Here is a 24,065-nt window from a genome sequence, read left to right as displayed (position 1 = left end):
TCTGAGGCTGCATTGCGGTACTGCTGCCACCATCCCTACTAAACTGGCTAATCTGACCTAGTTCTCTTAAACTAAGCTCATGAGCCAGCTGTAGCTTTCTGTCCTCAATGGCCACCCTGATCTCTTCCCTCTCCCCCTCCATCTTAAGCTTCTCTAACACAAGCTGGTGCAGCCTCTCTGCCTGTCTGTCCTGCAACTCTTCAGGAGTCAGACTCTTAGAAGACACACTGCTAACTGCCCTGGAGACCCCCCAGGCAGCATAGGTACCTCTTCTATGCCCTCATGGCTCTTGCATCTCCTCACCCTCATTCTCCTCCTCTGTGCCCCCCCACCTCCTTGGTTGTCACCCACACCCTCAGTGTCTTTTGCAGCTCCTCCTTCCTGGCGGTGCTCCTAATGGGACAGGCAAGATCCTTACTGAACTTCGTCAGTTGAGCAACTGTATAAATCTCCAGCTTCTCCAACTCAAAAACAGCTCCAGCTGGTGCATCTTCAGATTGAGACATGGTGGTAAGTCACAAAGTGCAAAGTTCCAAGGCAGAACAAAAAGTTCCCGAAGAGAAGTTGTCAAAGAGTGGAAGTAGATGAAGTCCAAAGCAGAAACACAACAGAAAGCAAGATCACCAAAAACAAGTGGTATGTGGTTATGCAATTGTCTGCACTGTAAATAGTAGTGTACACTTAACCACTATATGTCAAACACAAATACAAGTTCAATCCTCGCCGCTGATCACCAATGTTAGAAATGGGGTCTTTGGTTGGCAGTCAGGTTGACCCCCTGTCCAAGAGAGGACCCTCACTCTAGTCAGGGTAAAGGAGAATCACACTCAGTTAACCCCCGCTCCCTCCCTTGGTAGCTTGGCATAAGCAGGCAGGCTTAACTCAGAGACAATGTGTTAAGTATTTGTACCAACACACACAGTAATACAGTGAACCACTACAAAATGACACAACACAGGTTTAGAAAAATAGTAAATATTGTATCTAAATAAATAAGACCAAATATGACAAAAATCCAATCTTAGCAATTAAAAGCACAAAAATAGTGCCTAGAGGCATAAATATTGATATTTGATGTCAAGCGGCAGTGTGATTGAGTCGTTTCCCACAATGCGACGCCAATGACACCGTTTCGGGAGTCGTACAGACCCCCAGGTACAGTACCTTAGTAAAACAAGTAGAAAACACGCCAGTGCATGGATTCAGGGAGCGAGGCGTTGCTGGTTCCGGTGCTGCAGGGCAGAGGAGTAGAGGCGTCGCGAAGAGGGGTTGGGTCGTTACTGCAGAGCAGCGGAGGTGAGGCGGCATCGGTTGCAAGGTGTTGGTTCCTTAGTACCTCTGGCAGAGACGAAATCCGGCAAAGTCACGATGCTGTGGGGCAACCTCATGGGCTTGTGCTCACATCACAGGGTCACAGGTGCCGCAACAGAGTCGGGTGTCACGAACATTGGTGTTGGGACACTCCAATGTCAGCAAAGTCGGGCGGGATCAGTAGCTGTGGCAATGCGAGGCCTGCGGAGTCATTGGGGTCGTCACACTTCTGTGAGTTCAACGGCTTCAAGTGCAGGTGGCATCGTAGGTTCCGTGCAGCGGCGTCCTTAGCAAAGTTGCATGGCATCGTTTCACAGGATTTCACCAGAAATTCACTTCCAGGGGCCCAGGAACTGGAAGGGCACCCTCTGGTAAGCTAGAGTCCGCCCTCTGTACCAGCAGGAAACTCTTGATGGGACCTGTGGAAAGGTGGCCGCACTGGCAGCAACCTGATCGTCTGTACTTCGGTGGATGGCCTTTTCCGTCCGCCGAAGTCATAATCGACCCCTAAAATTCTAGCATGCAAAAATATGGAGAACCCAAAAAAAAAATATTACTATAAAATCATGAAGTCACCTCATCTGAAAAAAGAGTTTTACCAGCTAACCCATAAAATGAACAAATTTGAAAAGTGCCCTTGTGTCATTTGGCATATCTGCTCCGCAACACCCTATGCAACCATTGTGTAATCAAGACCTTAAGAATAAGGAAACATATTAAGGGAAAGCTGACTGGGGGTGAATGTTTGCATTGTTCAGCATTCCAACCATCATCCTTTTAGTTGCTAAAGTTTCTTTAAGTGGGAAGGGTATGCCCAGACGTGGGTCCCTTGCTCACTGTGCCCCTGGATTCAAGCTAGCCTGGCTGATGAAGGGTGATACCTTGAAACTGGCTCCAGGATGTTTGTTTCCGGTCCAGGGAGGCTCTGGCCTGGCAGTTTGGGCTGGACTGTTTGGATGCAGAACAGGATCAAGACTGATTTGCATGTGGCTAGATCCAAACTGGGGTGGCATGGTGAGCAAAAGAACGATGGATTAAACCCAGATCTGTGACTGGGGGTGAATGTTTGCATTGTTCAGCTCTCCGTCCAACATCCTTTTCTGTTGCTAACAGACTAGATCAATCTCAACTTGTGTTCATTAGCTATAGAAGCAAGGTATCTGCACTTTTAACAACATGCTATGGCTGGAAATTTCAAAAGAATACTGGAATCTGCAGCAAAAGTTACACTAACTGATCAGTGTGAAAATTGCATTTTTAATGTCTGACCTTCGTTGTGCAAAGAATACAATTGCCCTGACTGACTAGTGCAAAAATATTAGTACTAGCCACATAGTGAAATAACATCGTTTGTCGCAACCGCTTCGTGGAAAAATATTTACTAGTGCAACGCATTAGTAAGTTGTTGCAAATGTCATTCTTGCAGCAAGACTAACAAAGTGTATCTGTGCACTGATCGCCTAGTACAGCTATGCACTGCACCACTGCAATATATTGCAATATGGTCCCTGTACCAAAATATGAAGGTAGGGACCCAGTAGCACCATTATTTCAAAAGTGAAAATATGAATGAAGAATCATGTCTGAGGATCTTCTTTTTAGTGAAAAGGCAACATTGTTCTATCCGACGCAAATGGATTTTTGTGTCGAATTCGATATTACACATCAGGTACAAATTTTGCACTGCGACACCGGGTTTTCCTCACATATTTGGCCTGGTAATACGCGGAGTAGTGTGTGCGGACAACAACTGTTTAATTGCGAACTGGAGAAAATGTTGCATCACTGCGTCATCTACTATTCTAACCTACAGCACTCTCAAATTTAGGTGGGGGGTCAACCCAGAAGACACTGCCCTCGTAGTAAATGCTTGAAACTTCAACCAATGCGTGCTGCTTACTCTACCAACAACTATGATAAACTGTAAAGGAACACAGTGGAAATAACATGCACATCAATGTGTGTTTTGTTCTTTCTTAATCTGATCCCGAATAGAGTATTTTACAATCTCTGCTGTTACTTCTCAAGCAGACAGAAACATCTGTCACACAGAATGGGAAAACGGTAATTCTCCTATTTCGCTTAAAAGTCACGCGTTGACGTTTTTATGTGAAACGCATAAAATGTTGCATTAACAAAGTTGCAAATGTATATAAGTAACAGATTGTATCTTGAAGGACTCTCGACCTTGGAAGCGGGAGGCCGTGTCTCATTAAACTTGTGTTTACTTGCAGGGTTGGTCCGCCTTTCCCGATGCGAGGAGGAGACAGATATGCCCATTTAAAAACGGCAAGTATGGACCATGTTGGGGTGTAGCTTTATGAATAGTTTTACTGTGAGATATATGTTTGCTTTTTCTTATTTTTAAGTCTCGACTATAGGCAGATTCTGGCGAGAGCACATCGCGCACACTAAAAACACATTCAGTGCTCAACATATCAACGTACTCCTACACATACATACTCACACATGGATGACATGTTAGACAGCCCCTTTCAACTGTTGGCCAGTGTGGCTCAACTTGCTTTTGCCGCTGGGTAATAGGGCTCTCTTTTATGCCATTTTGCGGATATGAACACTTTAAAATTAGTCCACACATTAATTTTGTCTATATTATTATTTATTGCACTCTATGTAGGTGCTCCCTCTCTGCTATGTCTCCGCCATCCCACTCATACCTCTCCGGGTCCCTCCGCTGGTCCTGCTGTGCATATATTTTTTCTTTAAGGTGCTTGGTAGCTACAAAGTGCTACGGGTCTGCTCGCTTCACTTTTATACACTCTTGTGCACTTTGCTTTCTATTTTTTTGAGTTGGGGAAATCAAAAGTCTAACATGCTGTTAAATCAGAAAATATCAATAGGCCAGCAAAATAATTACCAAGAATTGTCTTTTCAACGAACCAGACCTTCCACCCCAATTCAGTTGACGCATATAATGCTAAAAGCTGTGTATTTCAGAAGCTGTCTTATACATTTTTTCACTCGATAGAAGTGAATGGAAACGTGAACATGTGAAGCTGCTCCTTCAACAAAACTAACCAACGAGCAGGAGGCAGGATCTTCTCACAAGAAAGAGTATGAGAATATCTTGCATAATTGATACAAACTCAAAAATATTGAATTCAAGTGCTCAACTACTGCCCAGCGAGATCGCACTGCCTAGGAAATAATGAGAAAAAGTAGTCCAGAAGCCATACAGAAAACATGGAGCCTCGTATGTTTTCAGTTGTTGGCCGGTGAGCTTGAGGAGGGCTAAACACCGGAAAAGGCATGACGTATACATGCCTTTCACTACTGAAATCAAGTGAATTTTAAAAGGCAAGCCCACGAACCAACCAAACTCATGGGCTTGACATGGGCTTGGTTACAAGCCCATAGAGAGATTACAAAAGGGACAGAGTGCTTTGCGCGCTTAACTGTAAAAAGTATTAGGAGCCAATGACATCCAATGATAACCTATGCTCGTGGTAGTCTGATCCCGATGGGACACACATTGGATGCATCAACCAGGTTCGTGATATTGCTTTCTGACTTTGGGCTTGATTTAGAGTTCGACAGATGGGTTACTCTGTCACAAGTGTGACTGATATCCGATTTGATGTATTACAAGTGCAGCTCAAAAATAAAGCACTCTTTATAAAGTGGATGGGACATCTGTTATGCTTGTTACATAGTAACCTGTTGGCTGAGATCTAAATTAGACCATTAGTCTTTTGAGTCCCAATGAACCATAGGAGTACACTTCTAAAGCACCACCAGGACCTCAGAGGTCAGGCAGAGGCCCACAGGATAGTCCAGACCAGGTCGAGTTGCCACTGATAACCTGGGTACTTCTAGGAAAAGGCCTCTTTCATCTGGTGGTCTCCCAGCAGCCACACAAACATTCCACCAACTGATTCTTGGAATTTGCTTCTTTGTCCTGTTCTTCCTCAGGCTCAAAAATTATTCTAAAGAGGGTAGATGAGGATGTCACATTTATGCCTGGCATCGCATTTATGCCTGGCATCTGCTTGTGGTTGGGGTTTGACCTCTTGCTCCTCCCTAACTAATGGGGTCGAAAATGTCAGGGGTAAGCATACCCACTTTTGCAGCAGTCCCTGTTTGCTTCATTGCAAACAGGCCCAAAATGTAATGTGTAAAAATATTTCGAAGGTAACAAAAGTCTTCGGCCACACTAAACTTGCTGTCTGAGGGCAAGAGGTGTGTGTTACTATAGTAATCTTATTGTCCTCCCACATCTAACACTAAAATCTAGTTTGAAACAGACATTGTACCCAAAATAAACCCAGAGACAGATGTCTGATTGGACAAACAAACCCAAACTATGGATCCAGAAGAATTGTCTTGCCATCCTGCTCTCCCCTTCAAGTGTAAGCCAAATGTTACACAAGGCTCAACAGACCGGCCAAGCAGGATTTGACAGTGTGGTGTCACAGGATGCCCATAGCTGTACTCTGAATATTCTGTGGAGTGCAGCCAAGTAATCTGTGCCCTTTCAGGTCAGCCTATTGTTTGCTTCAGAGAGAACTTTTATAACTCATTCATGCCTGTTCAAGGCTAATCACTGGCTGCTGTAGAGCCAATGCAAATTAGCATCTAGGAACTGCAGGCAGAGAAAAATAAACTTTCTTAAAGTTATGTTTCCTTAATATCTATTAAAAATTTGACTTCACCATTGAATTAGTTTCAATAACCCATAAGAATAGTGGTTTAATTATTTTTCTAGCTGATCCCTTTCCCGGGTTAGCAGGAATAGTATGTAATCCCCTATTCCATTGTTTTCTGTGCGCCAGCCCGAGCATTCTTACAGTGAAAATAGCTTTTGTATACTAGTCACTGTAAGGATGTGTAAACTGTATACACCCTGTCTTGATGGCTGCAAGACCTATACGGGGTGATTTATTTATATTTATATTTAATAGGAAGGTCACAAAGGGTTATTGTGAAAGGCCACAGCATGTGTTTTACACAGTAGCAGTCAGTCTATACAGGGTAGGCCTGAAGTCATGTTTGCCATTGCCACTGTAGTGAACAGCACATGCGACGCTGCAGTCCACCAGTGCCTATAACTTCCAAACCCTTGGTGCACCTTCCACAACATGTACAAGGGACTTATAGGTAAGTTAAATCTGCTAATTTGGAGTAAGCCAATTCAACCATATTTAAATGGGGAGCACAGGCACTTTACTACTGAATAGCAGGGGTAAAGTACACAGAGTTCTAAAGCCAGCAAAGCAGATAGGACAAACACATTTGTGGAGACATCACACAAAAAATTGTAATTTCGTAAAGTTATTGTGTACATTAAGGTCGATTAGAAACAACATTACAGTTCAACATAAAATATGTTTATGTATATTAAGATATCTTGGCATTTGCAAGTTCATGATTGGCATTGGTATTGAGGCACATAAATATATGTTTCTACTTTCTCAAAAGGCATAAATGAGCATGTGTCGTGATGAATACTTGCACAATCTTTGCACATGGTGTCCTTGTTGGAACAATCACACTCCAAGATGATCACTGTGCTTGCACATGGCTGTGTATGCATTGCAACACATGAATACATTTGTGTTGGAATGTGCTGATGGTCATTTTGGGAGAGACCCAATCAAAACAAGAACTTTGGGCCACATGTACAAAAGTATGAAATTGTGAGCTCCTAATTGCTATTTCATGTGAATCACAATTAGGAAAGCGTAATTTCAAATGTATGAAACTGTTTTGAGTGTCATATTGGATTCCCATTCCCAGTAAGTCACAAATAGACCTACCTAATGAATATTAATGAGGTAGGTCTCACTTGGCAATCCAATGCAAATCGCAACATTCACAGGGATGATGGACTGCTGGGGTCAGCAGACTACCTTGTCTGTGACCGTTTTTAAATGAAGCAATCTTTTTTTTTTTATGCAGCCTGTTTTCCTTTATTAAAATAGAATGTGTTTAAAAAAGAAAATAAAAAGCTTTCTTTTCATTCTTTAAGAGTGGGTAGTGGTCCATAAGACCACTGCCTGCTCTTAAAAAATACTTTTACAAACATCCACGAAGAGGAGGGGGTCCATTGTGTACCTCTTCCCATTTGCAAATGGGTTACAACCAATTTGAAACTGCATTTCAGTTGCAAAACATTCATACATACCAGTGTGATTTGGTATTAGGAAGGGACGCCCTAAACCCGCTGCTTCCTACTGAATAGCAAACCCAATTTGTGATTCGGTAACGGGTTACCAAATCGCAATTTGGCCTTAGTAAAAACAAAAATGCTTTTTAGCATTTGCAAACAACCCGACTCTGTGAATTGGACTGTTTGTGACCTCTAAAAAGCTTGGTACATGTGGCCCTTTATAACTGAGATTTGAACTGGAGACATAAATTACAAGGTTCTGGGAAATTTTGCACATGTTTGGGCCATCTTTCATAAGCTCCAGCCAATATTGCATCAGTAAAAAGTTGTCCTATAGTAATCAAACAGAAAAGCAGTGGTATAGCAAGAAATCCCTCGGTCTTAAGCAAGCAAGGCAAATGGGCACCAATTGTTTAAATCGATCAAAGTGTCAGCCAGCAAGCAAGTTCTTGGTCATGCTACTGGAGGTGTTTTTTCTTTTTTGTATATTCCTTCATGATTCCTGCTCTTTTGAGGAACATTTGTTGAAAGATGATAATTTTTGCATTTAGGATGCAACATTATTAAAAAATGAATATCATTTTACTACATCTATGATGGAAGGATTTCCATTGTGATGGTTTTTCCCTTGTGTTAGACCTGACAGCCATAGGGTGGTCACCGCTAACTTTTTGCATGATTCCATCAACTTTTGAGATACTGTTTTTGCTGGTTTTTAGACTCTGAGCACTTTACTACTGCTAACAAGTGCTAAAGTGCATATGCTCTCTCCCTTTAAACATGGTAACCTTGGATCATACCCAATTTGGCTATTAAATTTACTGATAAGTCCCTAGTAGAGTGCATTATATATGCCCAGGGCAGGTAGATTAAATGCTACTGGTGGGCCTTCAGCACTGATTGTGCCACCCACTTCAGTAGCCCTTTAACCTTGTCTCAGGCCTGCCATTGCAAGGCCTGTGTGTGCAGTTTCACTGCCAATTCGGCTTGGCATTTAAAAGTACTTGCCAAGCCTAACATTCCCCTTTTTCTTCATATAAGTCACCCCTAAGGTGTGCCCTGGGTAACCCCTAGGACAGGGTGCTGTGTAGGCAAAAGGCAGGACATGTACCTGTGTAGTTTGCATGTCCTGGTAGTGAAAACTCCTAAATTCGTTTTTACACTGCTCTGAGGCCTGCTCTGTTCATAGGCTAACATTGGGGCTGCCCTCACACATTGTTTGAGTGGTAGCTGCTGATCTGAAAGGAGTAGGAAGGTCATATTTAGTATGGCCAGAATGGTAATCCAAAATCCTGCTTGCTGGTGAAGTTGGATTTTATATTACTATTTTAGATATGCCACTTTTAGAAAGTGAGCATTTCTCAGCACTTAAATTTTTCTGTGCCTTACAATCCACGTCTGGCTGGGTTTAGTTGACAGCTCCTTGTGTATCCACTCAGACACACCCTAAACACAGGATCCTCAGCCTCTCTTGCATACATCTGCATTTTGAATGGGTCTTCCTGGGCTGGGAGGGTGGAGGGCCTGCCCTCACACAAAGGACTACCACACCCCCTACTGGGGCCATGGCAGACAGGATTGAACTGAAAGGGGACCTTGTGCACTTCTAAACCACTCTTTGAAGTCTCCCCCACTTCAAAGGCACATTTGGGTATTTAAACAGGGCCTCTGCCCCTACCAACTCAGACACTTTCTGGAGAAGAGAACCTGAACCAGAACCTGCATACTGCCAAGAAGACCTGCCTGGCTGCTCAAAGGACTCACCTGTCTGCTTTCTGTGAAGGACTGCTGCCTTGCTGATGCCCTGCTGCCTTGCTGCTCTCTGGCTGTGGTGAAGAAGTGGTCTCCAAGGGCTTGGATAGAGCTTGCCTCCTGTTCCCTGAAATCTCAGGACCAAAATGACTTCATCTCTACAAGAAGGACTCCTTGTGTGGCGAAATTCGAAGCCTGCCTGAAACGACGCACAGCCGGCACCGTGGTGAAAACTTCACCGCACGCCGAACCGAAACGACACAGCCCGACTTCGCAACGAGAAGATCGACACAGCGCCAGCGTAGCGACCAGAAATTTGATGCACAGCCTCACCGGATCGGCGCACTGCTGAGCCGGAACGACGCAACCCGACCTTCAGAGAGGAATCAACGCAGCACCTGCCATGCGGTAGAACATTTTATGCAACGCCTACCGGATCGACGCAGCTCCTGTGACTTCGTCCTAGCAGTGCCAGAAATCCACGCATCATCCCTGGGGCGTCTGAAAACCCTGCAACCCGTAGAGGATCCATAACCGAGCGCTGGATATCGTCACACAGCCGTCCCTGTGTGAAAACTGAATGACGCATCGCCATGTGTAGCCTGAGAAATCGACACACACCCCTTTATTTCCACGCATCTCCTCCTCTGCAGTTCGTTGGGGAGATTTTTCACACAAACCAGGTACTTTGTGCTTGAAAGAAACTTGTTTCGCTTTTAAAAGACTTAACACACTTTATATAACTTTTCAGTGATATCTCAACATATACTTATTGCATTTTTATCGTTTTGACCTGCATTTATCCAGATACATTTTATACATTTTTCTAAACACTCTGTGGTGTATTTTTATGGTGCTATATTGTGTTATGGTATGATTTATTGCACAAATACTTTACACATTGCCTTCTAAGTTAAGCCTGACTGCTCAGTGCCAAGCTACCAGAGGGTGGGCACAGGATTATTTGGATTGTGTGTGACTTACCCTGACTAGAGTGAGGGTCCTTGCTTGGATAGTGGGGTAACCTGACTGCCAACCAAAACCCCATTTCTAACATTGGTGATCAGCGGTGAGATAGGGCTTGTTTTTGTGCAGTGACATACAGTAGCTAAGTATTTCACTACCTACCCACAGTTGAAGGCCAACTTGATTTTGATCTCTTTTGCAAATTCGTTTTTTCCTGAACTAAAATCCTCAACTCAACATGTCTCAGGTTGGGTTTCAAGCAGGAGATTTTGACCTGGCCCTGTTGGAGACATATACTGTCAAACAGCTGAAAGGTTCTGCAAGGAGATGGGAGTACCCACCCAAAGTGCCTCCAGAAAGGAGGAATTTCAAGTGATGCTGAGGGCCTGGGCAGAAGCCCATTCAGAGGAGGATGCTGAGGAGGAGGATCAAGAAGATGGCTCCCCAGAGGATTTGTTGCCATTATTGGATGATGTTACCACTGCAATTGTGCCCCCTGCCAAGCCAGGAAGCAGTGTCTCTGATCAAGGCATAACCACAGAGGAAAGGAGAGAGAGAGTTTCAATTGCAAATGGCAAGGCTGAAAATTGAGGCCCAACAAGAAGAAAGAAGGGCAGAGAGAGCTTTGGCTGAGAAGAAACTTTTGTTGGCTCATGAACTGTGACTTAAGGAGCTGGATCTTAAGGTAAAGCATTCTGAGTCCAGCAGTAATGGTGGCAGCATTCAGGCAGGACCTGCTGGAGAAAAGAAGGTTTGTATACCCAAAAATGTGGTGCCCAGTTTTGTGGAGGGAGATGACATTGATAAATGGCTAGCTGCTTATGAAGTTGCACTAAGGGCTCATGGGGTTCCTGAAGAGCAATGGGGTACAGCTATATTGGGGGTATGTGCCAGCAATTGGGAGGGATACACTTCTCACATTGGACCCAAAGGATCAAAACACATACTCACACATGAAAGACATTTTACTTGCCAAGTTTGGGCTGACCACTGAGAAATACTGTCAGGTTCAGGGACAGCACCAAACAGTCCACACAAACATGGGTAGATTTCTTTGACTTTTCCAGTAAGACACTCAATAGATGGGTGCGGGGCTGCATAGTAGATGATTACACAGGATTGTATAATTTGATTCTGAGAGAGCATATCCTCAGTACTTCTTTTACAGAGTTGCGCCAGCACCTAGTAGACAGTAAGCTGACTGATCCCAGGAAGCTTGCTGAGGACGGGACACCCACAAAGGTGGTCATGGTTCCCATCAGAAGAAAGAGAGGGGAAAAAAACTTAAAAACAAGGAGTTCTCAAAAGGCCTGCAAAACAGTTCCTAAGGAAATAGTGGTAACCAGTCCCGGTCTGATTCCAAAAGGAAGGGATTCATTGACCATAAGACAGGGAGGTTTGTACCCCAATGCGCAGAGTGCAGTAAGTATGGGCACTCTGAGGGCGACTCCAAATGTCCCAAGAGGGCACAGCCCCCCAAAGGAGGGCAGACACCTGGGTTGGCTAGCGTAGCGCTTGGGAAGGAGGTAGTCCCGGGTAGTTTTGCGGAGCAGATAGAGGTAACTCTAGTGTCCCTGGGGGATGCAGAGATGGTGCCAAAAACCCACATGCCTGCCAATACTTCCAAGCATAGGCAGTGGGTCACCCATCAATGGGCAAAGGTTGGAGGCTCTGCGTGACACAGGAGCCAGCATGACCACTGTCAGGGGTTAGCTGGTGTCAGCAGAGCAGGTCCTCCCAAATACATTCCACCAAGTCATAGTCGCCGACAATCGTGAGAGCCACCTACTGGTAGCTCTGGTTCCCTTTGAGTGGGAGGGGGTCTTTGGTATTCTAAAAGTAGCTGTGAGTCCTGCCATACCTGTAGATTGTCTGTTAGGCAATGACCTTGAGCACTCTACCTGGGAGGAGGTAGAGCTAAGGTCTCACTTGGAGATGTTGGGATTGCCTGAGTGGGTCTGCGTGACCTCACAGTCCATGGCTGCCCAGGAGGGAAGTCAAGTGCGTCTGGAGCCTGGTGGAATGGCCCAGACAACTGCCAAGAGGAGGGGCAAGGGGCCAGGGAAACCGGTTCCAGAAGTTTCCACGGTGGTTGACGGGTTCCCGAGGAGGAAGCCCCCAAGCCAACTGGGGAAGACATTGCCGTCCTAGGTGACCTACCTGAGCTTGCTGGGTGGCAAGTTGAGGGTGGGCCCACCAGGGAGGAATTCTGCAAGGCGCAGAAAGAATGTCCCACTTTGGAGGGCATGAGGCAACAGGCCTCAGCCCAGGCAGCAGGTGAAGCCTCTGGCGATCACCATATATATTGGGAGAATGATCTCCTTTACAGTGAGCCTAAGGTTCCGGCTATTGGGGCAGCGCATTCGCTGGTGGTTCCCCAGTGTTACCGGGCCTTCCTACTAGGTCTGGCTCACGACATCCCCAAGGCAGTACATTAGGGGCAAGACAAGACCTTTGCCAGGCTTGTCACCCACTTCTATTGGCCCCGGATGAGGACAAACTCAGATGCGTCATGTAGGTCCTGTCCTACCTGCCAGGCCAGTGGTAAAACAGGGAAAAGGTTAAAAGCCCCCATGATCCCACTTCTGGTCGTTGGCACCCCCTTTGAAAGGGTGGGCATCAACATTGTTGGTCCATTGGACCGCAAGACTGCCGTAGGCAACAGGTTCATCCTGGTTTTGGTGGACCATGCCACCCGTTACCCAGTGGCAATCCCTCTGAGGACCGTAACGGCACCGGTGGTGACCAGAACTCTAATGGGGATATTTACCCGTGTAGGATTCCCAAAGGAAATAGTGTCTGACAGAGGCACTAACTTCATGTCTGCATACATGAAGTCCATGTGGGATGCGTGTGGTGTAACCTACAAGTTCACCACACCCTATCACCCCCAATGTAATGTTCTTGTGGAGAGATTCAACAAGACCTTGAAAGGCATGATCACAGGCCTCCCTGAGACCCTGAGGCGTAAGTGGGATGTCCTCTTACCATGCCTTCTCTTTGCTTACAGAGAAGTACCCCAGAAGGGGGTGGGGTTCAGTCCCTTTGAGCTTCTCTATGGGTACCCAGTCAGGGGGCCCTTAAGCATTGTCAAGGAGGGGTGGGAGAAAGCTCTGCAACCAGATGCACTGCATCTGGAAAACAGCCAAAAGTAACCTTGAGGCCAGTCAAGAGGTAATGAAATGCTGGTATGACCAGAAGGACACACTGGTGGAGTTTCAACCTGGAGACAATGTGGGTAATGACGCCAGTAGAGCGTAGAGCTCTCAAGGACCGCTGGTCTGGCCCATTTGAAGTAAAGGAGCGGAAAGGGGAGGGCACTTACCTAGTAGACCTCCAATCCCCTAGGAATCCCCTAAGGGTGCTCCATGTCAACCGACTGAAGCCTCACTTTGAGAGGACAGAGGTCAACATGCTTCTGGTGACAGATGAGGGTATGGAGAAGGAGAGTGAACCTCTCCCCGACCTCCTCTCTGCCAAGGAAGGGGATAGGTCAGTGGAGGGTATCATTCTCTCTGACTCCCTAACCCTGGAGCAGAGAGGGGACTGCTACCAGTTACTGGAGTAGTACTCCTCCCTGTTTTTCCTCACCCCTGGACTCACACACCTGTGTGTCCATGATACGGACACGGGAGACAGTCCCCCTGTAAAGAACAAACTTTACAGGTTGTCAGATTAGGTGAAGGCCAGCATCAAGGTGGAAGTCTCCAAGATGTTGGCTCTAGAGGTTATTGAGAAATCTAGTAGTCCCTGGGCCAGCCCGGTGGTACTGGTTCCCAAGGCTGCTGCACCCGGTGCCAAGCCAGAACTCCGGTTCTGCGTGGACTACCGAGGTCTCAACTCAGTCACACGGACTGACGCTCGCCCCATCCCCCCGAGCTGATGAGCTCTTAGACAGGCTAGGCGGTGCCAAATTCCTCAGTACTTTTGACCTTACATCAGAGTACTGGCAGATCGCCTTGACTGAGGGGGCCAAAGAGAGATCTGCATTTTCCACACCTGAGGGGCATTACCAATTCCAGGTGATGCCCTTTGGGTTGAAAAATGCCCCCGCTGCCTTCCAACGGTTGGTCAACGGGGTCCTAGCTGGCAAAGATGCCTTCTGTGCAGCCTACCTGGACGACATTGCCGTCTACAGTGACAGCTGCGAGGAACACCTGCTCTACCTCAAAGAGGTACTTCAGGCCATGCAGCAGGCAGGCCTGACCATCAAGGCCAGTAAGTGCCAGATTGGGCAGTGTTCCGTGGTATACTTAGGACACATAGTAGGTGTTGGCAAGTTGCAGCCACTCCAGGCAAAGATTGAAACTATCAAGGCCTGGCAACCACCTAGAACGTAGACGGAAGTGAGAGCCTTTTTAGGCCTCACTGGATACTACCGCAGATTTGTCAAGGGCTATGGTACCATTGTGTCACCCTTGAGAGAACTCTCATCCAAAAAGCAACCTAGGTTGGTGAATTGGACAGAGGCTTGTCAGAAAGCCTTTGACTCCCTGAAGGAAGCCATGTGCACGGCCCGTGCTCAGGGCTTCTGACTACTCCAAGGAATTTATCGTGCAGACAGACGCTTCAGAGCATGGCATAGGGGCGGTCCTAGCACAGCTAAATGAGGAGGGCCTGGACCAACCAGTAGTCTTTATTAGCAGAAGACTATTACCACGGGAACAGAGGTGGAGTGCTATTGAAAGTGAAGCGTTTGCTGTGGGCTGGGCACTGAAGAAGCTGAGACCATAGCTGTTTGGGACTCACTTCTGGGTTCAGACAGACCACAGGCCCCTCAAATGGCTCATGCAAATGAGGGGAGAAAATCCTAAACTCTTGAGGTGGTCCATTTCCCTACAGGGGATGAACTTTACGGTGGAACATCGCTCGGGGATTGATCACGCTAACGCTGATGGTCTCTCCAGATATTTCCGCCTCAGCGATGAGAGCTCCCAGGACGTTAGGTAGCTCTCCCCACTTTCAGCTGGGGGGACACATGTTAGACTTGACAGCCTTAGGGTGGTCACCCCTAACTTTTTGCCTGCCTCCCTCCACTTTTGAGATATTGTTTTTGCTGGTTTTTAGACTCTGCGCACTTTACCACTGCTAACCAGTGCTAAAGTGCATGTGCTCTCTCCCTTTAAACATGGTAACCTTGGATCATACCAAATTGGGCTATTTAATTTACTAATAAGACCCTAGTAGAGTGCACTATATGTGCCCAGGGCCGGTAGAATAAATGCTACCGGTGGGCCTGCAGCACTGATTGTGCCATCCACTTCAGTAGCCCCTTAACCTTGTCTCAGGCCTGCCATTGCAAGGCCTGTGTGTGCAGTTTCACTGCCAATTCGACTTGGCATTTAAAAGTACTTGCCAAGCCTAACATTCCCCTTTTTCTTCATATAAGTCACCCCTAAGGTGTGCCCTGGGTAACCCCTAGGGCAGGGTGGTATGTAGGCAAAAGGAAGGATGTGTACCTGTGTAGTTTACATGTCCTGGTAGTGTAAAACGTCTAAATTTGTTTTTACACTGTTGTGAGGCCTGCTCCGTTCATAGGCTAACATTAGGGCTGCCCTCATACATTGTTTGAGTGGTAGCTGCTGATCTGAAAGGAGTAGGAAGGTCATATTTAGTATGGCCAGAATGGTAATACAAAATCCTGCTGACTGGTGAAGTTGGATTTAATATTACTATTTTATAAATGTCATTTTTAGAAAGTGAGCATTTCTCTGCACTTAAATCTTTCTGTGCCTTACAATCCACATCTGGCTGGGGTTAGTTGACAGCTCCTTGTGCATTCACTCAGACACACCCCAAACACAGGATACTCAACCTCTCTTGCATACATCTGCATTTTGAATGGGTCTTCCTGGGATGGGAGGGTGGAGGGCCTGCCCTCACACAAAGGACTGCCTCACCCCCTACTGGGATCCTGGCAGACAGGATTGAACTGAAAGGGGGTCGTTGTGCACTTCTAAGCCACTCTTTGAAGTCTCCTCCACTTCAAAGGCACATTTGGGTATTTAAACAGGGCCTCTGCCCCTACCAACTCAGACACTTTCTGGAGAAGAGAACCTGAACCAGAACCTGCATCCTGCCAAGAAGACCTGCCTGGCTGCTCAAGGGACTCATCTGTCTGCTTTCTGTGAAGGCCTGCTGCCTTGCTGTTGCCCTGCTGCCTTGCTTCTCTCTTGCTGTGGTGAAGAAGTGCTCTCCAAGGGCTTGGATAGAGCTTGCCTCCTGTTCCCTGAAGTCTCAGGACCAAAAAGAGTTCATCTCTGCAAGAAGGACTCCTTGTGTGGTGAAATTCGACACACAGCCTGCCAGAAACGATGGACAGCCTGCACCGTGGTGAACATTTCACCTCACGCCGAACCGGAATGACGCAGCCCAACTTCGCAACAAGAAGATCAAAGCAGAGCCTCTGTAGCGACCGAAAATTTGATGCACAGCTGAGCCGGAACGATGCAGCCCGACTTCCATAGAGGAATCGACGCAGTGCCTGCCATGTGGTAGAAAATTCAATGCAACACCTACCTGATGGATGCAGCTCCTCTGACTTTGTCCTAGCAGCACCAGAAATCCACTGATCGTCCCCGGGGCCTCTGAAAACCCTGCAACCTGAAGAGGATCCATGACCGAGCTTCGGAAATTGACGCACACCCATCCCTGCGTGAAAACTAAACGATGTATCACTGTGTGCGGCACCAGAAATCGACGCACACCCCTTTGTTTCCACGCATCTCCTCCTCTGCGGTTCTTTGCAGAGAATTTTCAAGACTTAAGACACTTTAAATCACTTTTCAGTGATATCTCAACATATACTTATTGCATTTTAATCGTTTTGACCTGCATTTATCCAGATAAATATTAAATATTTTTCTAAACACTGTGTGGTGTATGTTTGTGGTGCTATATTGTGTTATGGTATGATTTATTGCACAAATACTTTACACATTGCCTTCTAAGTAAAGCCTGACTGCTCAGTGCCAAGCTACCAGAGGGTGGGCACAGAATAATTTGGATTGTGTGTGACTTACCCTGAAGGAAGTGAGGGTCCTTGCATAGACAGGGTGTAACCTGACTGCCAACCAAAGACCCCATTTCTAACACCTTGGCTATAGTATTTTTGCAAGATTTGTTTTTCATAAAGTGTCCAACTCTAATAGAGGTGTGTTGGAAATGTTCCCTTTCCGCAGGGCGGAGCTCAGCTATATCTAGTGGGTTTAAGGGTTCATCCTGACAAGGACTGTAATTTTTATTTGAGGTGGGTTCTGTGTGAGGAGGAGGCCTCTTCTTGCATGGTTAGTACCCACATTTAGCCTGATGTTGGTGTGTTCTAGAAGTTGGTAGTGCCCAGGGCCTCTGCTACACAGGTTCCCTGGGCCAGAGCTCTTTCCCTAAAACTGTTGTGATGCTTGGCACAATTGGTTATACTCTTAAATACCCCTGTCAGTCCCTAGTAAATGGGTACCCCAGTACCCAGGGCAAGAGACATCAAGAGTATGCCCCTGGGGGCAGCAGCACTGATTGTACCACCCCCAAAGGCCCTGCACCCAGATGCACCCAGCATTGCCGTTGCAGCATTCCCATTTCTGGGGCAACCCTAAAAGGATAAACTCGACATGGCACACTCTCTGTGTGCCCTTTCCACCATACACTGCATATGTTATGGGTAAGTCACCCCTCTAGCAGGCCTTTCAGCCCTAAGGCAGGGTGCACCATAGTATATGTGAGGGCATAGCTGCATGAGCAATATTCCTCCACTGTGTCCTTGCTAAACCTAGGACATAGTGAGTGAACAGGGCAGCCATTTTAATGTATGTACTGGGCACAAGTCAAACTCGAGTACCCCAGCTACATAATGGCCACTCTGCACCCTGGGTTGTTTGGTATCAAACAGAATATTACATCCAAACTGATACCAGTAATGGTTTTAACCCTAAACGCACCTTAGAGGTTCCCCCTGCAAAAGCTAACTCTAACTGGCAGAGTTGCTGGCTTGTTCCATCCAGCTGCAACTCCAGACAGCCAATATACAAACCTGGGGGAGAGCCCTGACTCTCTGGTTTGTAAGACAATGCCCTTCCTGGGTGGAGGAGCTAACTCCCCTTACCTCAGGAATGTGCAACACCCTGGCGGTGAGCTTCAAAGGGCTACTGCCCCAGAACCTCGAGCCTCCAGGCTAGCTGCTAGCAGCAGAGGGCTTCCCCCTTTGCAAACCCCCACTTTTGGTGGGAAACCAGACAAAGGGAAGGAGAAGGGGCCTCACTGAGCATGCACCACCCCTAAGGGCTTGTATGCGAAGTGTACCCTCTGATTCAGATTTCTCTATCTTGGAATGGAGAGAAACAGCCAATGAGGTTTAGGGAATTGACCCTTCCCAAAGGAAGTGGTCACTATAGTGGGGGTAGCCACCCAAGTGCAAGTGCCTCATTGGACACTACCAGGTTCCCCCTAAAACACCCACTAAATTCAGTATTTAGTGGGCTCCCCTAGACCAAGATTTTAGATTTGAAAAGGATTCCAAGAAGACAAGAAGACCAGCACCAGAGAAACCTCCAGGACGAGAACTGAGGACCTGCTGCACCAGAAGAGGTGCCAAGACCCCTGCTTGCAGCACCAGAGTCCAGACAATCACGACAGCGGAGGAGCTGAATCCTGGACTGACCCCAAGAAACCCAGGGGACCTCCAGGCTTCAAGTTCACCCCGATCTCCCTCCTGAGTGGAGGCACCACTCTAGAAAAACAAGTAAACTGCAAAAGACCAAGAAACCAGTGAAAGACACTTCACTGGATTGCCAATATCCCTGTGACTGGAAATCACAGCTGGACCCCACAACACACAGACAACAGTCCAGAAGTTCCCCCCAACTGTACCAAGTTTGGAGGAGCTGCGACCCCCAGTGGCCGGGATATAGCAATACATTTGGTCCTGGTTAGCTGATGTTGGACCAGGAGAAAAAAAGCTCCCCCGGAGCTAACAGAGGATCACAAAGAAGCCCTAGTCGAGGGACTTCAGGAACACCCCAGACCTTTGACAAGAGTGCCCCCGTTGTTCTGCAAGTGGCCCCCAAAGAGACTTACCTCCAGCTCCAGTGGACTTCGTTGCGCATAGCATCCAAGACCTCCAAAACACCCTGCACCTGGCCACCCTCTGCCTTGCATCATGGGTTCTGCTGTGTGTCCCAGTTCTCCAACCTCAACAGCCAAAGGGGACCGCCAGGCATCACTTTGAATTTGCAAACCAGCTCCTTTTCCAAGTGGCCCATCCAGGTGGCCCTTTGCCAAGAACTTTTCCAATGCTGCTTCCGCCAGAACTGGGAGCTGCCCAAAGCTCTCCAGCTGGCATAAGATGCCCACTGACCACTGCGACCACCCTGTAAAAGAAGAGACTGGTAACTCAACAGTACGATTTTTAATGCATTTTTAAAAGTGACTGCCTATTGATTCCAATGGTGCGTAATTACATTGGTGTCTAGCCATGAGCTAATGTACCACTTTGTGATTTAAGTTCAAATAAGCTAAAATCTAAAATCCTATTGTAATCTGACATTAACAATGATGAGACAGAAAATGAGGAAGGACTAGAGAAAGAAAATAGGGTGTCCCTACAATTGACCCAGTGCAAGTGGACGAGGATGTGCCCACAGGTTCCAGGTCACCTGCCTTATCCAGGATAGAGAGCAGTGTGTTTCTCTGGCAGCTTGACCCAGTCAGAGTCAGAGGGCAGATACACAGAGAAAGCAATGAAACTACAACTGACAAACTTTGCCTGGAGGAGAAGAAGTTGGCTTTGGTTACTTAGGAGAAGAAATCAGCAGCATCAACTTAGGCAATGTAAGAGAAAACATTAACTGTGGTCTGCGAGATGAAGAAGGTCCTGCTGACTCATGAGACAGGCCAGTGAGAACTGGACTTGAGATTCAGGGCTCTTGAATCCAGTGAAGATGGTGGAAGCAACAATGAAGTGCCAATGAGAGGAAAAAGAGTTCACAACTCCAAATACCTGGTGCCTAGCTACGTAGTGGGGGATTACATTGATAAGTGGTTTGCATTTGCATAGAGTCCCAGGGGTGATCTGGGGGAGGTGTAGTCTGTGGAAGCTCATAACAATTGATGGGAGGTACACCCTATTGGCCCTAGAGGTAGCTGACCAGATTAGATGTGCTCCAGTTAAGAAAGACCTTATCACCAAGTTTGATTGGACCCTTTATAGGGTTCACCTGAGCTTGAAGGATGGCTAGAAGAAGTCACATCATTCATAGGTAGACTTTGTAGATTTATCAAGTACGGCACTAGATAGCCGGGTGAAGGTGAGCAAAGTAAATGGTTATGATGGAGTTTATAATTTGATGATGAAGGAGTGTATACAGAACAATTATTTTACAGAATTGTGCCAGCACCTAATTCTTTCCAAGCTAACTGTACCGAGAGAGCTAGGGAAAGAGGTTAACCGAAAGATCAGTACCTATATTTTCAGAAAGACACCTGTGGGGGGGCACTGAAGGGTTGATAGGGTTTCCACACGCAGAAGGAGGAGGGAAACAGGGAACGCCAAAAGGAGTTCTCTAAAGGCTGCCCGCTCAGGGAAGGAAGTCCCAATTTAATCCTGACTGTAAGAAGGGAGGGTTTAGTGGCTTTTTCCAGCCCAAGTGTTATGACTGTCACCAATCAGGGCAAAAGATGGAGGTTTCCTGCTGTCTCATTAAACTACCCACAGAGGGAACTTCATGGGCGTGGCCAATGTCGCATTGCGGGGAAGGTGTCCTCAAGAAGAGAGGGTAGACAATGCTTTAGTGTCCCTTAGTTGGGAGGTGTATCCAGAAGGTACATTAGTAGTTCCTGAGGGTGGGAGTCATCACCTTCACCAAATCACAGTGAATAGGGTCCCTCTCATTTTTCTCAGGGACAGGTGTGCCAGCCAGACCATGCTGGTGGAAAAGCTGGTTTCCTCGAAGTAGTGTCTCCTAGATATGTATGTAGGATGACTCAGATGCCCAAACACAAGGAGAGTCACCCTTAGCCATAAAAAAGGGACAGGGTAGTTCACAACTGTATCAACAAACAAGATTCCCTTTTGTGCCTGGTGATTGTACAGGACTCCTCCCTTGTAGCCATTGAACTTTGAACCACCATACACTATTCGGGTCGAGCTTAGCAGTCTTGGCTGAAAAAGGCAATATTATATAAAGATCTACAATATATAGAACAATACTATGCAAGTAATCTCTGTCTCACTAAATTTCTATAAAATTATTCATTTATTTTTATACCAAAAAGCATATTTTTAATTACCACATTAAAGATTACACATTCAGGTTAAAAACCTTCTAATACATCTGACAGAATTTGTAAACCAATGTCTTTTAAATTGGACTGTGTATTAACTGATGTATAGATAGCATTGTGGACTTGAAGTTTTGATGATACATTGTATTTTCATTGATGTATATGTGAGAATTATAGATGGGGTATAGTAGGTTTTTAACCTGAATGGTATCAAGCAGAGAGTACAGAGGCCCAAATGGGAATCAAGGGGTAGAAGGTGGAGGACATTCACAATGGGAGAACCAGTGGGTCAGGGATTACCTGATCTGAGAGAAGTGCACCCCAACACTGACCCTGGTGAGGCCACTTCTGACCTGATGATGCTGCCAGTGCTGTCACAAAGGCAGAACACAGGTTATCCCAGCTTTCCCAGGCAGACCCCAACATGACACAGACAGAGAGAGTCAAACCCTAGGGAGTCTGTGGTCCCCCCCGGACGTCCTGGACTGCCAGGCCCCTGTTCAGTCTAAGGGTACAGGCTCTGACCTGAGAGGCCAGACTCAGGATATCACCCCTGAGGTAGCAGAAATAAAAGTCGAAGGAGATTGTCTTTCACCTAAGGATGTAGCCTCCCCCTCTCTAAGGCCAGAGAGACCTCAGGAACAATTGGGTTACTTTGTGCCAGCCTCAAAGCTGGAAGTGAGGCCTGCCCCAGGGACAATGATTGTAACTTCCACACCTTCCAAGGGCCTGGATTTCAAAACTAACAACTGTCAGTGGACTCTTGTTAGTTATTTGCCTTGTCTGCAGAGTATTCCCTGGGGTGGAGGTAGAGATTCTGGTACAGGGGGCATAAATGGCCATATCACCTTGCTGGCCAGATTGCAGTGGCGGCTGCTGCAAATCTCAAGGGGAGGGGCGGGCACAGGGGGTGCGAGGGACAATAAATAATAATACCAAATGAATAATAATAATAAAATTAAAATAAACATACCTGTCCCAGTGCCTCCGGCCACCTCATGCTCCCCTACTGATGGTGTCTCAGCAGTCTCTTGGACACCAGCACAGGCTCCTCACGCAATCCTGGTGCTGCTCTCAAGCTATACCTAGCATGAGAGCAGCATCAGGATTGGTCTGAGCAGCTTGGTCTGCCACTCAGACAGCGCATTGGAGTCTGTGCAGTTTCTCCAACCTGGCTGCACAACACAACCGGGTTGGAAAAACCTAAGTGCACATGTTCGTTTGCCTGGCCGAACTGACAGGCACACTTAGTGCAGTCACTCCACTCCCCCTTCCATTGCCCAGCCCCGCCCCTCCCTTTGCACCCTGACTCAACTAAGCCAGCAACTGAAAACTAAAATGAAATATTGTTTTATTTTTCAGCTTCTGGTTCCTAGCCAGTGGGGTGCTGCTCCTTCTCCATTGCAAAGGAGCCACCCCTGCTAGACTGGTAATCTATGGATTCCAAGATTAATCTGTAAGCAAACTATGATTAGGATCCTCATGGTTTGGGCATGTGGATGAGGAGAAGGGTTCTCCATGGGACAATTCACTGGTGACAGAGGGGTACAGATAGGTTCAGGAGGGCATAGAACAGACAAGTGCCACTTCAGAAGAGGCGCATTGTCCAATACTATCACCTGAGCAGGAAAACCCATCAAGGTATTAGTTTTTGTAGCCTAGCTTCCTAGTTTTTGACTGGGTGGGCAGTGCTGGAAATTAGCCCTTTCTGAAAGGTTGCCCTGACTTTTTTTGCATGGTACAATTGACATACTCATGATTTACATATTTAACTTACCTACAAGTCCCTAGGTTATGATACCAATGTGTACCCAGGGCCTGTAAGTTAAATGCCGCAAGTGAATTGGAGCACCGTCTGTGCCATTCACTACGCTGACAATATAAACAAGTCTGCAGGCCTGCCACCAGTACCCTGGCTGCACAGAATTTACCTGTGAATTCCAACTGGCACAAAAACGTCTTTTGACAGTCCTAACCCTTTCTTTTAAACATTTATATGTCACCCATAAGAAGACCTTATTGCCCACAAGGCAGGATGCCTGGTATTTAAAAGTATAATATGTAAAATGTTTTTGTTAAACATGTCCTCACAGTGAAAACGCCATAAAGCCTACTTTTACAATAGCCGGGTTACCTGTTTCATGGGAAAGCCCTGGGAGGCAGTGTTAAAAACTAATGCATTTCTCGAGAATCAGAATAGCTTGAAAAGTAATTAAACAACAATATTAATAGTTATTGAAAGTCCAATTCAATGTTGAAGTCATACCATTTCTAGATATTATGAAAAATGAACTTACAGAAAATCACCTTTGCCCTGCCTGAAGCCCTTGAAAGCTAAATCTGCACTTTGCTCACAAACATCTGCCAGCTAATAATTAGCAATTAAATAGGCATAAACAAGGTGTCAACTTGCTCCCCGGAACAAACAATAGACTGACTAGAATAGGCAGAGATGACCCATCTAAATCTGACAGAATATGCATGGGAGGCTGGGAGGATCTTATTTGACATTGAAGTTCTTCTTTAATGTAACATCTTGCTTGACAGGTCTGCTGTTATTTTCATATGAAGTTTGGGATGCACTTCAGAGACTTTGAGAGAATTGGGCAAGCAATTCAAGGGGCTACATTCA

The 24,065-nt window shown here is 46.4% G+C and overlaps 1 protein-coding gene across 1 annotated transcript in view; it reads left to right on the top strand.

Moving 5' to 3' along the window:
* IL17REL (interleukin 17 receptor E like) overlaps positions 1 to 24,065 on the top strand; it is a 600,388-nt gene that overhangs the window by 259,173 nt on the left and 317,150 nt on the right. The window contains exon 9 of the mRNA XM_069229705.1: positions 3,546 to 3,600. Coding sequence (XP_069085806.1) covers positions 3,546 to 3,600 — 55 coding nt within the window. The remainder of the gene's footprint in view (positions 1 to 3,545; positions 3,601 to 24,065) is intronic.

This window comes from Pleurodeles waltl, chromosome 4_1 (assembly GCF_031143425.1).
Source record: "Pleurodeles waltl isolate 20211129_DDA chromosome 4_1, aPleWal1.hap1.20221129, whole genome shotgun sequence".
Taxonomy (NCBI): Eukaryota; Metazoa; Chordata; class Amphibia; order Caudata; family Salamandridae; genus Pleurodeles; species Pleurodeles waltl.
This window is presented reverse-complemented; position numbering and strand designations above follow the sequence as displayed.